The 19,970-nt window shown below is 38.5% G+C and overlaps 1 protein-coding gene and 1 long non-coding RNA gene across 4 annotated transcripts in view; one reads left to right on the top strand and one right to left on the bottom strand.

Moving 5' to 3' along the window:
* LOC138127947 (serine/threonine-protein kinase MARK1-like) overlaps positions 1–17,824 on the bottom strand; it is a 67,611-nt gene extending 49,787 nt beyond the window's left edge. Inside the window, exons 1-4 of one of the 2 annotated variants that reach the window (XM_069044078.1) lie at positions 17,464–17,824; positions 4,779–4,959; positions 4,569–4,723; positions 4,381–4,512 (exon numbers count right to left, since the gene is read on the bottom strand). In XM_069044078.1, the coding sequence (XP_068900179.1) occupies positions 4,381–4,512; positions 4,569–4,723; positions 4,779–4,959; positions 17,464–17,589 (594 nt within the window). In that variant the 5' untranslated portion in view covers positions 17,590–17,824. The remainder of the gene's footprint in view (positions 1–4,380; positions 4,513–4,568; positions 4,724–4,778; positions 4,960–17,463) is intronic. The other variant, XM_069044076.1, reaches the window with a different exon arrangement.
* On the top strand, positions 8,140–9,815 carry LOC138127957 (uncharacterized). Of its 2 annotated transcripts, XR_011158473.1 has the most exons (3): positions 8,593–9,181; positions 9,237–9,625; positions 9,683–9,815. It is a non-coding gene; the product is annotated as an uncharacterized lncRNA (long non-coding RNA). The 2 variants fall into 2 exon arrangements; XR_011158472.1 differs by having other exon boundaries at positions 8,140–9,625.
* Positions 17,825–19,970: the final 2,146 nt, after the last annotated feature.

Here is a 19,970-nt window from a genome sequence, read left to right as displayed (position 1 = left end):
ACATAACGATCGAGGACTCCGTCCACTTTATTCCCAGCCGTGAGGGGAAAACTCGCAAATTTATTTCAACCGATACTGGAAACGTCCAGTTTCGTCTACTTTCGCCACTGCGAATTCACTTGAAAATTTCACTTAATTCTCATCCCACCGCCCACCCAATTCGTCCCAACAATCGCATATGAATAAATAACCGACATAATAACGTCAAAATCGAAATAATTTTCCCAAATATGTCACCGCAACGACCGTCCCAAAAAAAAACTCACATTACGAAAATGTCGCTGCCGACGCGAGTTTACTTCTTTTCGTTGCTCGCCACCGTCAATTCCGAATTGTCGAAGTGTCAAAGCGTCAAAGATTTCTTGACACACTTCGACGAAACAACATTCGCGACGAGCACATCTTTCGCAAACTGCGACACCCTTTTCGACTCGCCTGACCCAAAACTGATCAAGAACTATCGAAAACTGTCTCCGGAAAAAAATCACGATCCGAGAGACTACGATTACGTGATAGTCGACCACGACTACGACGATTTCACCAAAACAATTGCGAATCTGATGTCTGAAGACAACCTGAACGTCCACGGAAAATATCTTGTGGTTGTCGAAGCAGCGAACTTGTCACAAATCGCAAGTTACTTCCGTTTTTTGTGGAAACGCGATGTGTACAACGTGGTTGTCGCGACCGACGACTCCTTCTACACTTGGTACCCCTACGACAGTTGTAGGGACGTGAGGGTCACTCCTGCCAACTTCACGCACGGTTTCTCCGACAAAATCCCCCAAAAACTCCACTGCCCGGTGAGGATCAACTGGTCGAGGTCATCCATAAATGTCAAAGATCCTTCGAACCGGACCGACCCTGGAATATTTATTTTGTACGCGAACGAGCTGTCGAACGTGATGGGGGCCCCTTTCGAGTACACCGAGGGTAAAACGGACCTGACTCGAACGATGCTGAGAGAACCCGAATTCAATTTCACCAGAGCAATGGAGGCGGAGGATGCGGCCGTATTCATCGGTGGCTTCGGATATTTCCAAGGACAATTCGTCGACCAAAGTCTCTTCTCGACGCACGTGTCGTCCGACGACACTGTCCTGCTCTTACCCCCCCGAAAAATCACCCCCAAGTGGAGAGAATTCTTCAAGTTCACCCCTCCAACCGCGATACTTTTGATCTGCACGCTGTTCCTGTGGGGACTGGCGATTCGCACCTCCACCAACAAATCTCTCGTTCGCTGTTTTTTCCTCTCTTACAGAATCCTGATACAAATGTGCGTCCCCAAACACCCCGACAAACCCCACCAGAGAGTCTTCCTCTTTTCGGCGCTCGTCTTCGCCATGCTGGTCGACTCCTTCTACTTGAGCGTGCTGAACGGCGTCTTCACCAAACCCAACTACGAACCGAAAATCGCAACGGTGGAAGACTTCGCCAGCAGCGACACGCCCCTGCGATGCAACCCTCTCCTAACCGACCAAGTCGACGACGACCTGAAGAACCTCCTGTTGCGCAAAATCACCCCCACCTACACCAGAGGTGTCCAATTGCTCACGGAATTCTTCGACGATGCGGACTACGCGGTCGTACTGACTTCGTTGCACTTGCACTACGTGAAAAACCCCCAAAACGTGGAGAAAATCAAAGTGAGGGTTGGTGTGTTCGTTTCTGGTTACCATTCAAAGCGTACTTTTCAGATGACGACTTCGTACAAAGCGTTTCTGGTACGGCCGAGGTTTCACCTCAAGACAAAAATCGACGCGCACATCAGAGAGATCCAGGAGAAAGGTCTGGGGAGCAAGTTCAACACGATTTCCAGTTTGTACTTGAACAAACGGGTCGTTAAGGAGAAGGATGCGGTCAGAATTGTCGATCTGGACGATTTGAGTGGAGTGTTTGTGTTGCTGATGGTCGGTTGCGCCCTGTCGGTGGTGGTTTTTTTGGTAGAAGTGAAGCAAAGTTTTGTTAAACTCACAGTAGCGTCGGATTTATCCGTGAACACCATTTTCGATGCGAATTTCGTAAATGTCAAACGTCACTAGAGCAGTGTGGCCACCACAGGAAACAGCGCCCCTGTCGGCGCAAATTATAAGCACCATTCGGAGTTGTTAATGGAATGGTAGAAAATGTGTGGTTTTACAAGAATTTAATACCTAGCACAGCTTTGTACGGTACAAGCGTATGCGTTAAATGTAAAATAGTAGCGGAAAAGTATGTAGCACAATTATTTTGGGAAACTTCATGCACGCCACCATTACGAGACTAAAAACACCAAGAGTACGTCATCGTTCTGGAATAATACACTTTGGAGTAGTTTCCGCACTTTCCGCTAATAATTTGTAACTTAAAAGCGTATATGGATATTATGTTACCGATTTTAAAATAAATCTCAAATTTTAAGTCTTCGAGATCATCCGGAAAAACCAATTCCGACACAAACTAAATTAGTACAGCAACTGTCAAATGTCACTCGAGTAATGAAAAAAGGTGCCTCTGTCGGCAAAAACTACAACTAAAACGAACTATGCTTATTATTTTATTATTCCCTTCATTAATGTATTTTTCTACAGTGCGATCGCAAATAAAAGAAGGTCACGATCACTATTCGACGGTTGGCAACATGTTGAAACGTCATTATTATAGCTGTCAATGGTAAAATGGGTTTATTATTCGGAATAAATCAAACTGTCAGCTTGTCAAAGTCGCCGATGACAGATGACATTTAAATTAGAGATGAAAAATCAGAATTGACAACTGTACGATGATAATCATGATCTGGTTTAATTGACAATTTCACCATTACCAACGTCCCAAAAGAAAAACTCGTTTGGAAACAATCCAATGTTCACTAAAATCGCAGTTAAATAATTCGTGACGCTCCTGGGCTGATCTTAATACAAATTTGATCAACGTGACGATCGATCCAAGTGTCAAACGTCACTTGATCAGTGTAGTCACCACAAAAAACAGCGCCTCTGTCGGCGAAAACGAACAACCACGAGCAAGACTTCTGCCATCAAAGCTCTTAGAGTATTGCCGCGCCCCCTTTAAGATATTGATGCCTCTTCAATGGCGACGACTACAAATGGTAATTACTATTCTGTCAATACCTTGTACAAAGCAAGGTATTCTGTCATTTTTATTACATTTTTACCAACCTTCAAAATAAAATTCATCCATTATTTACCAAAGTCACAGTTAAATCTTCAGTGATTCTCCGTAAGTACCATTTATGACGCAAATCCTTTAATATATTATTTAAACTAATTGATCAGCACGTAAACCAGCGTCTGTCGGTAAAAACAACACCACAGTAAACACACAAAATATCAGTAATTCTTTTCAGGAGAAATTGATTCTTTTCATAATAATTAAAGATGCCAATATGGAGAAATCAAAAAGGGCAACTGTCAACATGTCGAGACACGGAACAGATAAATCGCTACCACACGTTATTTCGATGTTTTTGACGTTTCTCGCATTCAAATAGTAATATACATTACATATGCGGTAGGCTACATTTTACAGCGCGAGGTTTTTAGATTGAAACACGACCGCGCAGCGGGAGTGTTTTAACAAAAACCGAGCGATGTAAAATGCCTACCGCATGAGTAATGTATTTGTCTTATTGGCTGACGACCCATTAAGTACTTGTTTTCTCAAATTTGAAATTTGTTGTAACCAATAATTTTGCAAAACCTGTCAAAGACTGACATTTAATGAATGAAATGGCAGAAAGTTATCTATTATACCGATAACTGACACGCTTACGATTTACACCACAAGATTAGACTTTAAAAGAAAACAATTAATTTCTGTGATACTTGTGATACGCTAAACATTTTTTTGGAGGTTCCAGAAAGCTTAAAATTTTCTTGTTATTTTACACACTCCGTGCGGTAAAATGACAGATTGATATTAGTGTGTAAAAATCAAGATACGCTAGCTGTTCAAAATGTGTAAACATGTCATTTACAGCTGAGGCCAAAAAATATTTTTAGTAGTGGCGTGTCAATTCTGACATTTCGTGTGTTACCAACTTTCCAAAAGGAAATCTGCATGGAAGATGCAAACATTCCGAAGTCAACTGCACCCGGATGGCGTAATTAGGGTACCGAAACGTCACTCAGACCATTGTTGCCACTACAGAAATCGAGGTAACGAACAGCGAAGGTGAAACAAAGAACCGTGCTTAGATTCACATATTGTAGAGATACACCACAGCACGCTCTTGTTCCTTGTCACGTTTAAAATCTACGATGCCACGACTGCCAACTTTCAACACAAAAAAAAAGTTTTTCAAAACGAAGCGTTCGGGAAAACTTCGTCTCTGTGTTGTGAGCGGTTGCCAACTTGAGACGACGAAAAGAACTGACTCACCCATATATCGGCTTTAGGTCCGTCGTATTTGAGGCCTTGAAATAGTTCAGGAGCTGCGTAAGGCGGCGAACCACACCACGTCGACAACAGACAACCCTCGGTGAACTGATTGCTGAAGCCGAAATCGGCGAGCTGCAACATTCCCCCGGTCAAATAAAAAACAATAACGAGGTGGGAAAGTTCGGCACCTTGATGTTCAGATTATGGTCCAACAGTAAGTTTTCAGCCTTTAAATCTCTATGAACTACCCCCTGAGTGTGACAGTAGCTTACGGCCGACACGATTTGACTAAATATTCGTCTGGCTTCGTCCTCGGACATGCGGCCCTTCGCCACCAGGTGATCTGCAACGGCACCACCCCATTAAAAACTCATCCTCTTCGATCGACCAGTACTCACCGAAAATCTCCCCGTTGCTGGCGTACTCCGTGACCATGTATATCGTTTGGTTTGTTTCCATCAGCTGGTACAGCCTCGTTATGTGTGGATGTCTTAGTTTCTTGAGAATGGCAGTCTCTCTGAATATTTTTGTTAAGTTTTCTTCATCTAAAGCAGTCTTATCTATTATTTTAATGGCCACCTGCAACAAAAAACCCCTTGAAGCTATGCAACCAACAGCGCTCGTGCCTCGAACACCTGAGACCCACAGCGCCATCTCGATCGCGACGGAACCGCAAAAATCGAGCGGCGGCGATCGACAAAAGACCGCCGGCTGGGGCACATGTGGCGGTGATTTCAATTGTTTGATTGGCTTTAATTCGCGGAATTGACCTAGAGCGACCAAATTGACGTTGGCGGTGTTGAGCCAGAGCGAGACGGCGACAGCATTATGCAATTTATTTGTTTTAGAAATCAATTGTGGATTTTGGCCGTTGTTTGGCGACGAACTCGAATCACTACAGATTAAAATTTATGATTAGACGAAAAACAAAACGCATCTGAATGACAATCACGGGAAACTGGTTCTGATTAGATAAATCCGACGAGTTTCGCACTTGATTGATATTTATTTATTGCGGCAGGGTTGCCATCGAAGTGCGTCCACAACAGTGTTTTGCACGTTCTTGACCGACAATTTTTTATCTCGACGAGAAAAAACAAACCTTTTACTAATAAAAATGGTGTTAAAACTACAGTTAATGACACGCAACACATTGTAAAATTTTATTGGGCGACATTAAATCGCACATAAAAATTACAAATAATTACAAATAGTGGAAATGTGGGAGGAACTGGAAGGAGAAAATCAAACAGTACATTCCAGACACGCATTTTGCACTACAAAGGATTACAACTCCCAGGACCTTCCCCTTTCCTCCAGTCCTGCAACGCCTCTGACGTTGTTGTCTTCTGATTCCATAAAGAAAAACAGAAATCTAAGTGGGATTTCAAAGACGAAACGTGCAGGGAAGAGAAACTTAAAGAGTCATGGAAGCCACAGAAGAACCGCCGCAAGAAAAGATTGTGATAGTTAGTTTCTTTGTGGGAGGTGATCGGAATTACCCCAAAGTCGAGGAATTCCAATAAGAGGAATGTTTTTGATTTAGATCAACACGATCTATTTGGTGCACAGAAACAAAAAGAAAAGAAACAAATAAAAGAACACTTCAAAACACAACAAAATAACATTAACAAAACCCAAGAAAGAGAGGAGGGTGTAGAAACACTAGAAATGAAGACGAAATTATAATCTCTCAGCAAGAAGTAAAGGAAACGGTTGAAAAATTGAAGAAGAGGAAATCAGCCAGTGAAGACAACATAACTAAAGAACAAAACTAGAAGAAGATAATGAAAACATCCACAATGCCAACCGAGTGAAAAACAAGCATTGCAATATCAATGTTCAAAAAAAAGATAAGAAAATAGCGGAAAACTACAGAGGCGTTAATTTACTAAGTAACACACTTAAGGTTATGACAAAAAATCCACAGCATAAACTAATGGAATACATTAATTTAAAAGGAAAATGGAATGGTTTCACAAATAGAAGATCATGTAAACTGCGTCCAGCGAGAGATTGGGAGATTTTAAATTGTAGATTGTAACCCAATCCATGCTACAAAATGCACTAGAATAAATTAATTTGAGCATAATTTCAGGGCAAAAATGTTACTGCTTGAAGAATATATTTCAAATTTTACGTGCGTTAGGTAGGTATAATAGTACTTTCTCTACGTAGAATTTAGTGATTTTTATGTCAACCAATCTCTCGCTGGACAAACTATACCAATGTACGTAACAAATAAGGGAGAAAGCATTAGAAAATCAGCTTATGTGTGTTGCGTAGATCTACAAAAAGTATTTGATACAGTTGAAGTAACAGACGCATTTAAAATACCGTGCGATCGCATAAAAAAAATCAGAGTAAGCGAAAATGGTGGTTTGAACCAATCAAAGCATCAGAATAGCACAATCCAGGCAACTCGATTTTTTTTTTTATTCGATCGCACGTTACTACAAAAAAGTGGAGGCGCAAATCGAATGGTGATGAAAGTAAAAGTAATGGGAAAACTACTAAGCAAAATATATCGGGTGTTTTTTTAATTTCACCTCAAAGTTAGCGATGAAGAGTCGATTGTGAACGCACCATGGATTACGGATCAGCTGTTTAAATCTAACCTCACTTTTTGCGTTGTTTGTGTTTTTACCGTGCAGACTGACGAGTGGTTGGTACATAATCAACTCATCAACGCCAACTTCGACGCCAAATTTAAAAAAACACCCGTTATGTGTTATGTTATGCAGATGATGCTATATTGATGACAGAAAACGAAAATGACCTACAGAGTTTTCTATTTAGATTTAATATGGCATGCCAAAAACAATGTGAAAATAGCAGAGGGAAAAACAACTACAGGGTTATTATAAATGATTGTAGTCGAAGCAGGCCATGACCATGTTATGAAATTTTTGCCGCTTTTATGTGAACTGTCAATTTTTGTCGCTGTCACTGTCATTTTTTAGGTAAAGATGAGGATTTTCTATTTTTTTTTTTAATTAACGATTGAATCCAAAAATACTGAGTTGTTTTGCACCCAATTTAACTCCTGTGTGTGAACGGTGTGTACTCACTTATTCACATCATTTTGATGTTTCTCATATGCAGCGGCAACCATAATTTTTACATTCAGTTTTTACGCCTACTTGGACTACAATCATTTTTAATAACCCTGTATCTCTCCTCAACCAATACGATACAAGTGGAAGAAAAAATATTTTACTTGAGGAGCGGAAGCAAGAATCTGATGCGAAGACAGATACGTCAACAGACGCAAACACATGGATTATGGAAAGAGGAAGATTGAGGAATTAAAATATTTTGAGAATGGACGAAACAAAGCTAGCTGAGAACCAAATATGTAGTAAAAGAAAACGATGGTGGGATAGGATGCAAATGAAAAATTAAGAATTTTAATACGACCGGACAGTGTGAAAATGAGTTCACGAAGAAGAAAAGAAGAATAGAATTGTGTTGAATTTGCCAGAATTTAGAGGATGGTTTCCAAATGTGGCCATCCTTCAAAATGCACTCTATTTAGAGAGCAAAAGCAAAGCTGGTTGCGTAATTGTCATATTCCAAGCTAATTTTGAGGTTAGAAATATTTTGACAAGAAATTGAATAGTTATTTCAAATATGTATACAAATCTAAAGTCAATGTTAATTCAACAGTTTGGTGAACACATTTGTACAACGTCCTCTAAATCCTTGCAAGCACTTTTCAACAATATACAGTTGATTCCAAAAAAAAAAGAAAAAATGAATTTTTTTAATGTAAATTGTCTTTTGCCTTTTGTCAATTATTGCGCATTTTTCGTCAGCAACGTCATTCCAATCATAACCTTTGTACAAATGACCTATTTTCAAACTATAAGAAAATGTTAAAAATGTGTCAATTTTTTTTCTGACAGTTCCCGTTTATTTATGAGACCAACTGTACTTCCATTCTCCGTTTTCAAAAAGACGTACTATTCCGGACACGGAATCTTGGACATAACTGACAAACATGTGTAAACTGTGAACTGGCCTTTATTGAATACAACCCAACTTTTGACTCGATAATGCCATTTCCTTGCTTTTTTGATGTCAGAATAAAAACTTTAAAGTGATTTTTAATAATTCTCATTTACTAATGACGCTAATGATTGGTTTACATCATTTTTTTTAGAAATGTCAAAAAAATGTTGGCCAAGATTCCGTGTCCGGAATAGTATGTACAGAGTGATCAACAAGAATCCAAATCAGAGCAAGCGTTGCAAATTATAGGTCACGTCGTAGCAAAATCATATGCACATAAGCGGTCAAAACATGGGCGTAGACAATTTATGGTCTCAAACGCTACATAATAAAAAATGATACTTTATGAATTTTAGACGTTGGAATTATAATTGTGCATTTTATTATTATTATAAGATAAGGGAAACAATTTATAAGATTAACAAGAGCAACATTTTACATTTGTAAGAGTAAGTAAATTATCATCTTTATTGCCAAACGCGACGCTACTGGTACGGAGCTGCTTCGTTGAAATGTCACATTTCAAAATTCAAGGTTGTTGTTGTTGACAATTTAAGTGATTTAACCTAGAAAACAAATCTTCCATTTCGGCCAAAGTTTACAGACGTTTATTGAAGTTGTAAGCAATAATTATCCCACAATAAGTTGTAAAATGGGTTTTACCATTAAAGAGAAGGCATTTTTATTACATTATTTTCGAAAGAGGGTGAAACAAGAAAATGAAGACTGGCCTTACTTTGTACCCCCTTACACCGAAGAATTTTAAGCCAGATGTCCGAACCTGATGGTATTGGTTATCAACAAGTTTATCAATGTCTTAAAATTATAGTGCCTAATTTTAGCAAATCATAACCCATCATTAAGAAGAAGTCAGGTCTGTCCTTGGTGCAAATTTTAGAAATGGTGCAAAATGTTCAACAAATTATCAAGGAACATCCCTCAACTTCCATAAGGCGTTTAAGACAAGACAACAAGTTAAATTGTGTTATGGCACTTATCAGAAATTTTTTAAGAGGGATATTAATTTGTTTCCCTTTGTGTGTTGCAAGAAATAAAACCCACACATTACCCTAAACAAATTGACAGCTTCATAAGGGTTTTTGAAATTATGAGAGGCGAGTTTGATTCTGTCTGGACCACAATGGAGAACATTTTGAGCAGTTTTTGTGAAAACTTATTTTTTGACCTTGGAGTAATTTAAATGTTTTAAACACTGCTAGAAAAGATACGAGTAAGTTCTCAATTACCCAAAAATTAGTGAATAATAACTTTTACACTTTTCTTACAGAAAACAACAAAACAAAGAATTGTGAAAAATAATTATTTTTAAAATTTTGTAACTCAAGATTGTGCCTTATGAAGGAATTTTGTGTAACTGTGTGTTTTTTCCTTAATCAATAATAAATAATAATTAATTATAACTTGCTTTTAAATCTATTATTCATGAATTACAAAAAATTTATAAAGGCAATTAATGATAGATTTTTGAGAGGTAGGCAACCAACAAAACGAGTGTCCACAGCAAGTACATAAAAGCGGCTGATCCATGATAGAAATACGTTTCGATAAAACAAAAGATGAGGTAGCACTCTTGATTTGGTTTCTTGTTGATCACTCTGTACATGAATTCTTCAGGTTCATTGGTCACACCATCTTCGCTACTTTACATTAATTGGTTAACAGTCTTAGCGGTTCAACAATCCCACAATTATTGTAATTTTTTTACAACAAAGATGCCACATTTGGCACATAAAATCGGAAAAAGTTCTACCAACGTTAAGACATGTGTGTCATAAATCCAAAGGCGACTTCGACGAGATTTTTTAAGACACGCTACACACGATTTAAGACGGAGTGTCTTGTTACTGATGATCGATTATGCCCCATCTGCAATCGTTTCTTTGGAACGAGTGCTGCAAGGACCTGATAAAATCGCAGTGAGATCAGATTGACGCATAAACACTCACTAAAAAATTACAACCCCCACGGTGAACATCAATTTTGACACACACATTTTGACATGTCAAATCGACAAATGTCACTCGAGCGAAGCGATCACAGTGCCTGTAGCGACCAAAACTCGAAACACATTTTTTAATCGAATTGTCATTGTAACTGTTGCGGTTTTAGAGGAATTTTACGGATCGCTAGGCTTTGTGTGATAAACAGGTGTACTTTGCAAAATAATTGTAGAAACCTGAGTCGCAACAATTATTTTGGAAAATTTCAGACGTTCACTTTTTACGAAACCTACGAGATTCACAATGATGCGTCATTCAATAAACTAACTTCTGTCGGATTTCGATACACAAATTCATCAAACTGAGACGTAAACTTTCAAAACAAATTTAATTAACTACCAAACGTCAGTTGAATTGGTACAGTCACTATAAAAACAGCACCCCTACCGGCAAATGCGTCAACCATATTTAAATATTTTCTTATCAACTCGGATGATCTCAGGAGATGTTAATGTCTTGCATTGAGTGTAAAAAAATAACAGATCTAGTTCAAGCCTTTTAAAAGAAACAACTCGAAGCTTCGAGCGGCAAGACTAAACTTGAGATGCCCAAATGACCTTGAATTTTCGACTAGCAGACTGAATTAGCGGTTTTGAGGAGAAAAATAAAGAAAGAAAAGGATTTTTCTTGTGAGGACTTTAAAATGTTTCAAAACAATATTTAAAACACAACACTCCAATTTACTCTTGTATTGAATTCACACACACAACGCCAAAATCCCTAAAACAGTAAATACACTACACTTGCAAATAAAAAAAGATCAAAGTGAAGTTGCGGAACAGAAACATGTTTCGAAACTTCTATACAGATTGAATATGATAAACATGGCAGCTATTAAACTGTCAATTGAATACTTGAACCGGACAAGAGTTGACACTAGTTGCAACAAAAACAAATGACAAATCGTTATCGTTATCAATTTTTTTGTACACTCGATTTCAATTTCTGTATTGTTTGTGACGATAAGGAAATGAGACAGCGTTATCGCCGCTGATTTAAAAATGATGTAACGAGTCGTTCACTAAACTGGCGAAATCGTCTGAAAGCAAAACCAGAACAAATGCGATACCAACACAAAAAACAAATTCACTCTGATTGTGTAGAATGACAGTTTGACACTTCCGTCAGAATCAAATTTTAAACTATACTTCAAAAATGACCGAATTTTTCACGTGACAGTGGTCTACAATTGATTCGGGTGTTTACAAAAACGCTTTATTAAATATCAAATGTAAAGGAATTGTGCAAACAAAACGAACGGCTCGGTCAGTGCAGATTCGGAGAGGACATTTCACGGATTCATTTCCAGAACGCTGATTATTTGTATTTGTACAAACGTATTTACACTTTCGACTCTAAAACAAACTGTAAAAAACTAGGCGAATTGAAAGTATGGTACAACCGCGATGAACGTCGTAATAAATTTCATCTCGCGGCGAGTGCAATAATTACACGAGGGATGAAACACACAACTTTCGTAGTTCACACGCTATTTTTATTTAATTCACAACTTCTGCTTTTGTAAAAATTGCAAATCTCGTCCGCATGAACCTGATTTTTTTTAAATTTCCTTCGCGAAAAACAAACGTTTCATTCAAGATTTCCTTGCACAAAGTCCATCAGCAAAACGAGGTGATTCGAGGTGAAACAAACTGTCACAAGGCAACACCTGATCTAATCTGGCCTAAATCTTGTATTGAACGCTTGAAAAATATTACAAACAAATCGATTCCATTTCGGGTCAAAAAAGCATCGAGTACCAAGATCAGATTAGAATCTACTCGCGTTGACAAATGTCAACACAAGAAAGTACCCGTTGAGATGCACTTGTCTTCGAGATTTATGCAAAAGCAAAAATCGAAAACAATTCGATTTTCGATAAATCGTTCTAAAGAAAAATCGAATCAACTTTATCTGCCACTACAGGTTAACAAAAAGTGACGAAGACTGTCTTGACCAATGACCAGAAGGCGTTCAAAAACGCATTCAGAGAATCCGGCAGCATATTTGCAAGACTTTTACCATTAAACAATTTGTCTACGTTTCATCCTTCGTAGAATTATTGTCTTCGCTGCACTGGTGCAAATTAACTTCTTCCAACGATCAAATGCAGTGGGTCGTGCGAAAAACAGTTGTCTACGTTACCTCTCGTGTAATTATTGTCCTCGCTGCACTCGTGCAAATTTCTCTCATTCGGTGTTAAAAAAATTACAACCGCGTCTACACCTACTAGACTAGAAACCGCTTCCTGTGAGAAATTGTGTATTTTTCCCAACAATCTAATAAGAGAATGCGGGTCATGTGAACTCGAAGATTTCATCGACACAATGAAAACCGCGAAAATTTTCCACAGTGATAAGTGTGAAAGTGTCGTCCAGTGTGGCCCCCCATATAGATTGTTTCCACTGTCAAAATCCCGTCTCTCTTCGACGCCCTTGAACCCTACTCCTTATCACCCGTGCAATAATAGTGTTTATGTAGAGGAGAGATAACGCAAGGCAGAAAAAATGTCCGTTATCGCTGTTATCTGCACACGAAATTTATTATGATATAACCGGTTCGGTACTGGTTTCTCCGACGTCTTTCTCTTCTCTCCATCTGTGCGTACGTTTTTCGGTCAATCGTAGCGATTTGTTCACCTTCTCCATCGATAAAAATCGTTCTGTTTGGGTGGAACGAATCCGACGGTCTCTCAACGGACCCGCTCATTTATTCCGGTTCCTTTGAAGCCGCGTTTATTTTCAAAACAAACAAGATCTTCGAACAGTTTCATTTCGAAAAGTCTCAATAACAAACGAGATGTTTCGAATGCGTGTGCAGAAATCGGGTCGCGTTTCGACGATCGTCCAGACGGAGGATTTCCAAGACGAACTTTGACCCACAAGACAAGACAAATTCCTGAAAGAATCTCGTTCAACCCTTTGGTTCAGAAATCCAGAAGCGGACAGAGAGAGATGACTGCTTCGAGGTAGTTCGGCACGTCAAAATTGTTTGGCAAAGCTTCAAGAACAAATTTATCAAAACACCCCTCTTGCAGGCCTGATTTGGCACCTCCTGATTCGTGTTGGTTTAGAAAAACCTTGAAGGATCTTATAGTGAGTAGAATTTTTGACTGGCTGTATTGCACCGCAAGTGAAACCTTGAAAACCAAAAACAAAAATGTTTCTCGAAAAATACAGTTTGTTTGACTAGACTATAGAAACTGTCGCTGCAGAAAACGCATTTTTGGAACAATTCAAGAACAATGCATGATGATTTATGGTATTTGGGCAATACGTATATCAGTTCTCCTTGAGTTTATCAAACAATCGGTGATTGATTGCAAAGACATTCTTGATTTATTATTTGACAATGGATCGTTCAAAACGGTACTCGACGTGGGCATTTGGTAATTCAAATACAGAGATGGAGGAAAAAACGAAAAAGAGAGTCAACGAGAAAACAAGACAGAAAAAGAAACGATAAAGTTTAGTGTGTTAAGAATGGGTTAATGACAATAAAAAAAAGAATAGAAGACAATTATACAGGGTGTTTCTGAAATGCGTGCACAAATTTTAACCACGAGCTACTGGCTTCATGTAGAACTCGGAAAAAATATCTAAAAAATTCTGTCAAAAAATAAAATGACATTTATTTTTGAGCTACTTTTTTTTTTAATTGCTTTTAGTCTTCTACATTGTCAAACAACCTCGTAGGTAAAATTTCGGCACATTTTAAAAATACACCCTATATATCACATTTTATAAAACATACACCATTGCGGTTTCCTTGTTTTAAAGCATATTTCCTATAGGTTACTTCGCATTGGCGTACATTTTAAAAAACATAATATACAGGGTGTATTTTTAAAATGTACCGAAATGTTACCTACGAGGTTGTAGGACAACGTAGAAAACTAAAAGCAATTTAAAAAAATTGTAGCTCAAAAAATAAATGTCATTTTATTTTTTGATATAGAACTTTTTAAATATTTTTTCCGAGTTCTACATGAAGCCAGTAGCTCGTGATTAAAATTTGTGCAGGCATTTCAAAAACACCCTGTATTTAAAGCGAATGAAGAAAGAAGAAATAAATAAGTTCGTCGGTCTTGAATTTTCAACAAATGTATTGTGATCACTTGGAGTCAGATCGGGACTGTAACGTGGCGATTCAGTTTCTGAATAATTTTTTACCAAGACGAGAAGTCTCAGTGAAATCATTAGTATTTCATTAATTATACTTAATTAAAAATGAAAATTCATAATTAGTTAATTAGGTAGTTGTGCACCAGGACAACATTTCTCATCCTGTACAACCAAACTTGACATATCAGACTTGGAAGCAAAATTATCAAGACAGCCGCCTTGCGAACCTGACCTGGCACCTCGTGATTTTTTGTGTTGCTCGGATTAAAAGACAAAATCCCAGGTTTCAAGTCTCGACACAAAAATGTTCTGCCATTCATTTTAAAACGTAGAATTCTCGTCTTAACCATTCAATTTGCATTTTAATTTCTTACGTGAAATATCTGATTTGAAATGTTGCCGCCCTGCGGTCAGAAATAACACGTTAACACATTTTAACAGTAACAACATGTACTGTACGTACTTTTAATAAAACAATAAAAACACATTCAATATGTACCATGTGTTTCAAAAAACGAGCCGAACATTCCAAAACTGGTGACTTAACTTGCCTGATGAACTCTCATGAAATAACGAATAGAGGTGTGTGTGGGCAGTTGCAACAAGATTAGAAATAATTTTCGTTCGAGAACGGTTCTTATACGAATGAGTCGCCGTTACTGACAGCGGTAGCACTGTAATTCACGAATTTAAAGTTAGGTTATGTGAATCTTGGTCTGTGGTTATGTCACGTTACTCATTTTCGACAATTTTGTTTTTCACGGCCGTATTCTTTTTGAAACACGCGGTACACAAAATTCGTTAATAAAACGTAATATTTAAACGTTCAATTTAATTTAACCGTGCCACTCTATTTCCGTCGTGTCTATTGTTCTTCCCTTAATATATTTATGTATGTTTTTTAATTACACTAACAACACTAATTTAGTAAATTAAAAAAATATTTAAGTATCATGCCCAGTTCTAATTACGATTTTGGGCCCCTTTGATGCCGAGCCTCGAGACAATCATCTCTCTGCTCGCCGTCTGAAGATCCTACTGCTCTCCGAAGAACCCAAAACTGTCAAAATTTATTCAAAAATTGTCAAAACAGGCCATTCATGTCGCTTGCAAAAAAAAAACAATGAAACAGCTGACAAGCAACCGACGTGTTGTGAAAAGTGATCGCGCGTTCTAATTATGAAGCATAATTTTGAAAAATTACACCAATTAAATTATGCAAATGCAATAATTGAATTTAAATTGCGTGGCATGACTTGTACTACTGAAACATCAGTACACTAGGTCGAACTGTGAACGGTGCCCTAAAATTAAATTGAATTAAATTATAAATATCTAATTTGCCAAATGGAACTGAACTGAGTGATTCTTTAATTATGTACTGTCAACGCGTCCTTGAATTATTGTAATTAAATAATTGAAATACACTTTTACAGAATCAGACGATTTGAATTTTGTACAAAGTGATCCATTTCATTTTGGACTGACAATAATTGTAGAGAATAATCAAGGGTAATTGCTTGTTCTAACAATTAATTATAATTAAAAAACTTATGGTAATTAGATGTAAAAATATAATTAGTAAATTTAAATTGCAAAATGTAATAAAACATTTTAACACTACCTACCGAAAGTGGTAGATCATAATTTAAGGAAGTATACCCAGTAATTTTTTGAAATAGTTATTTAAAAAGCGTTCGAAAAATGTGTGGAACTTTTCGTATGGATTAGCTGTCAAACAATAGATGTCAAGCATCATTTAATGAATTCAATGAATGGTATGAATATTTCTAGAAAGGGTTGAAAAGTAAAGAAGCGCTTGGGCACAATTTATTTGAACGCTCGTTATAACCATAGAACAAGTTGAAGTAAAAAGACAATTTTTAAACATTCAAAATTTGTAGATATGTATAGATAGTAGGTGTGTTTTAAGGTTAGAGTTATTGTCACTTCATTTTTACATTGTGGTACATTGTACGGGAAAAATTTGAGTATGTTTTGGCACTCGCCCAGTATAAAATAAAAAAAATCTCAGAATAAAATTATGAAACGAAATTGGCACAATGAAAACATGAATTTATTTATATTCGGGCGAAAAGTGTCAGTTTTCTGCGTAAAATTGACACCGACAAAACGACAGCTGAGACAAAGTCGTTTGTTGATTTTGACTTTTGACGTGTCAAATGTCAGAATTCGATTTGCGAAGTCGTTCGAGTGTCAAATGCGTGGAGATGCAGTTCGGCGACCTTGAGATTCCTGTCGTTCCGCACGTTCCTGCCGCGAGCGCCGCCCCCGTCGATCGGCGGCGGGCTTGCATCGATCGCACCCCGATCGATGGCAGATCGTTATCGATCGCCGTCGATACCCTCGACGGGTCGGACGGGCGGCGCTCCAGCCGAGCTTGTGAAAAAATAGTTTTTGCACCGTCTCCAAGATCAGATAACCTCAATTCTTCCGTCGGAAACGCACCCCGAAATAAGTCGTCCTGTGTCCTTTGTGACGTCACCGTTTGACAAAGTTTGTTGTCAAACGTGTCAATGCCCCCTGTGCGCTGTCAAACCGAAAAATTTTCAGGGGTGCACCGGGGTCAACAAACCCGACGAAAACAATCGCCGCCCGTAATCGGGCCAGAGAAAAATCAATCCGTCCTTGAAATTCGATAAGACAACACGAACGACATAACCTCCAAATATTTACACTGCGAATTAACATCTCGAAAATATCTGACGCCCGTCCAGTAAACACAGTGTCACACTGGTCTAATTGATGGGGCGGCGGTGGGGCCGCCTGGGCCGGCCGCGCCGGGGGCTCGGCCGCCCCCGAGGGCCGGGCCCGCCGACCAAAACAAAAGAACGAACTGCTGGAGGACGAGACAAATGAACGATTTAATCTGACATTTGATGTGTTGATGTGCGAATATTTACCTTGGTTCTGGTGACAATGTGTGTGGCCAGTTTGACCACGGCGAAGTTGCCCTTGCCGATGGTCTTTTCGAGTTCGTAATAGCCGACGCGCACTAATTTTTCAACGGGAGACGGTTTCGCGGACATTTTTCACCGTAATTTGTCGTCAGGTCGTCACCAAATAATATTCTACAGGCTACTAGATTTTAGTACGTTGATTCACATGTAGATCTCGCTCGCCTTTTACGTCACGTGACGTCACCGGTACATTACGGGAAGAAATTCGTCCGACGATAAGATCGATGTTATGTAAATTTCTGTCGCTGTAATACAACTTTATCTCGTCACATTTCATTATTTATTTCTTACCCCCTCTACTGGGGGATCGTCGACGGTCCTGCTGATCGACGGCCGCCGCCGGCAACTGGGGCCGCACCACTGCCGGCCGGGTTGCATACGTCACCACCTCGCCTTCTTCAAAAATCTATTTGCGAACGGAAAATATGGAAATCGGACGATTCCGCGTACGGTCACAAATAAATGTGCCGACCGACTCGTTTAATTTGCAATTCTATCGCCGCCGGTGTAATAATAGCGAAAAGAACAATTACTTCCGTGCTGTCAAACCAGTGGCGGAGGTGTCACGCTACCCCGCAGATCGAAACGAAATATCGACGCGTTTCGACCTTGCCAAATTATACTCGCAAACAAAACATTCTAACAAACTCATGACGCAACAATCAATTTTTCACTATACTGCACGATCGAATCAACGGAAATGCCTAATTACACGTGAAAACTACATCGACCATAGACAAGTCGGCTAGAATAGAAGAAAGACAAAATAGATTGTACAAAAAAATTCTTACAACTCATTGGAGGACGTAATTATTCATAAATCTGACTGATTTAACTTTGAACCGTGTGAATCAAGCTACGAAACGACTAATTCTGTTTTAATTTGACATTTAATTCGAAACAGATGAACCAATCTACGAATGGATTCTTGACATGACCAACTGGATGTTTGATCAGATAGCAATTCAAAGCCGTGGCTACCATTCCACTTTATTGTTGGCAGGTACAAAAACTACACCACAAAATCTCACGAGAAAAGATTTTAATAAAGAACTTACAATTTTAGTTGCTCTTGATGTGAAATTTATTTGCTCACAGGATTTAAGTAAATTCACAAGAAACTAGACATGACTGTCATGGTCCTAGTTTCAGGATTTCCGTTGTCAAATAAACATACATATTTAAGCTCTAACAGAGAAACTTGACGCTTGTCAAATACTGCCAACTGCACCATGATTGGCTAACTCGATTTGTTTTGTTTTCGATCGCACGGTACAATAAGAAACGGAAAGTTTTCCTCCTGTATTATTTGTAAGTGTCAAGTTTAGTCAAAGAAAAATATCTCAGTCAAACAATATACAGTTGGTTGCAAAAAAACGGGAACTGTCAGAATCAAGTTGACAGTTTTTTACAATTTTTCATGTGTGAAACCTTCTTACGAGAGATAGGTTAAAATTACGGTCAAAATTCAATGACATTTTTAAAAGTTATTTGATAGGTATTGTCAAATAGAGAATGAATTGACAAATGTACAAAACCAAAATTACATTAGGAAAATTTTCATTTCCCGTTTTTTTTTTGTAACTACTGCTTGATCAGACAAATTGAGAAACCTAGAAAATTAAAAGATAGGTGTAGGTTGGCTGATACTAGAATTAGTGTCATAACAGAGGTAAGCCACATCCGTAATTCTATGATAATTTTGTTTCTAGAATAGATCAATGTATGCAAAAACTATACCCAAATAAATCAATCTACGAACTGACTTCAATTTTTCACAGCCAACTACACTCACAAATTGATCGTAGCTCGTAGCTAGAAGCTATCGATTACGATTTGATGAATTTTACCAGATATATAATTTTTACTTATTCGATTTATTTGTCCTCGCTTGAAAAACAATGATTTGGAGGGCTTTGACACCCCACCGACCCCACCACTGCCTTCCGTGCACTTTACCCGCCACAAATATGAATAAACAATTATTACCAACTGCACCTGAGTGTACTTATGACGTCACGGGATGACGGTGTCGGTCATCGCGCTCTAGATCAACTGCATGCGACAATGCATAAATCTTTGATGCGGATCATACACTTACGTCACAACTTCAAAAATCTCCCTTAATAATCTATCGACCAAGGATCTGACATTTACCACCCGCACCCCAATTCCTCCCTAATTCGATTTTGCTCCATTCAAGAGGAGCAAATCAAGTAATCAATGAATTCTACATCTTTGTCGTGTCTTGTCAACGGGCGACGTTTCTTTGTTCTCTCGGAGGTAACGCGATTGTGTCGTACGTGGGCTCGGTGAGGGCCTTGTCGGGGGTAAAAGTAGGGCACCCATTAGATATTCATTGACGAATTCATTTCTGAAAGGGTGGTTTCACCAGGAAAAAGTGTCACGTGGTCGATCTTACCCTTGTCCGGTGAATAATCGAGCGCCCG

This window comes from Tenebrio molitor, chromosome 4, assembly GCF_963966145.1.
Source record: "Tenebrio molitor chromosome 4, icTenMoli1.1, whole genome shotgun sequence".
NCBI lineage: Eukaryota > Metazoa > Arthropoda > Insecta > Coleoptera > Tenebrionidae > Tenebrio > Tenebrio molitor.
Note: the sequence above shows the minus strand (reverse complement) of the source record. Positions and strands in the feature narration are given on the sequence as shown.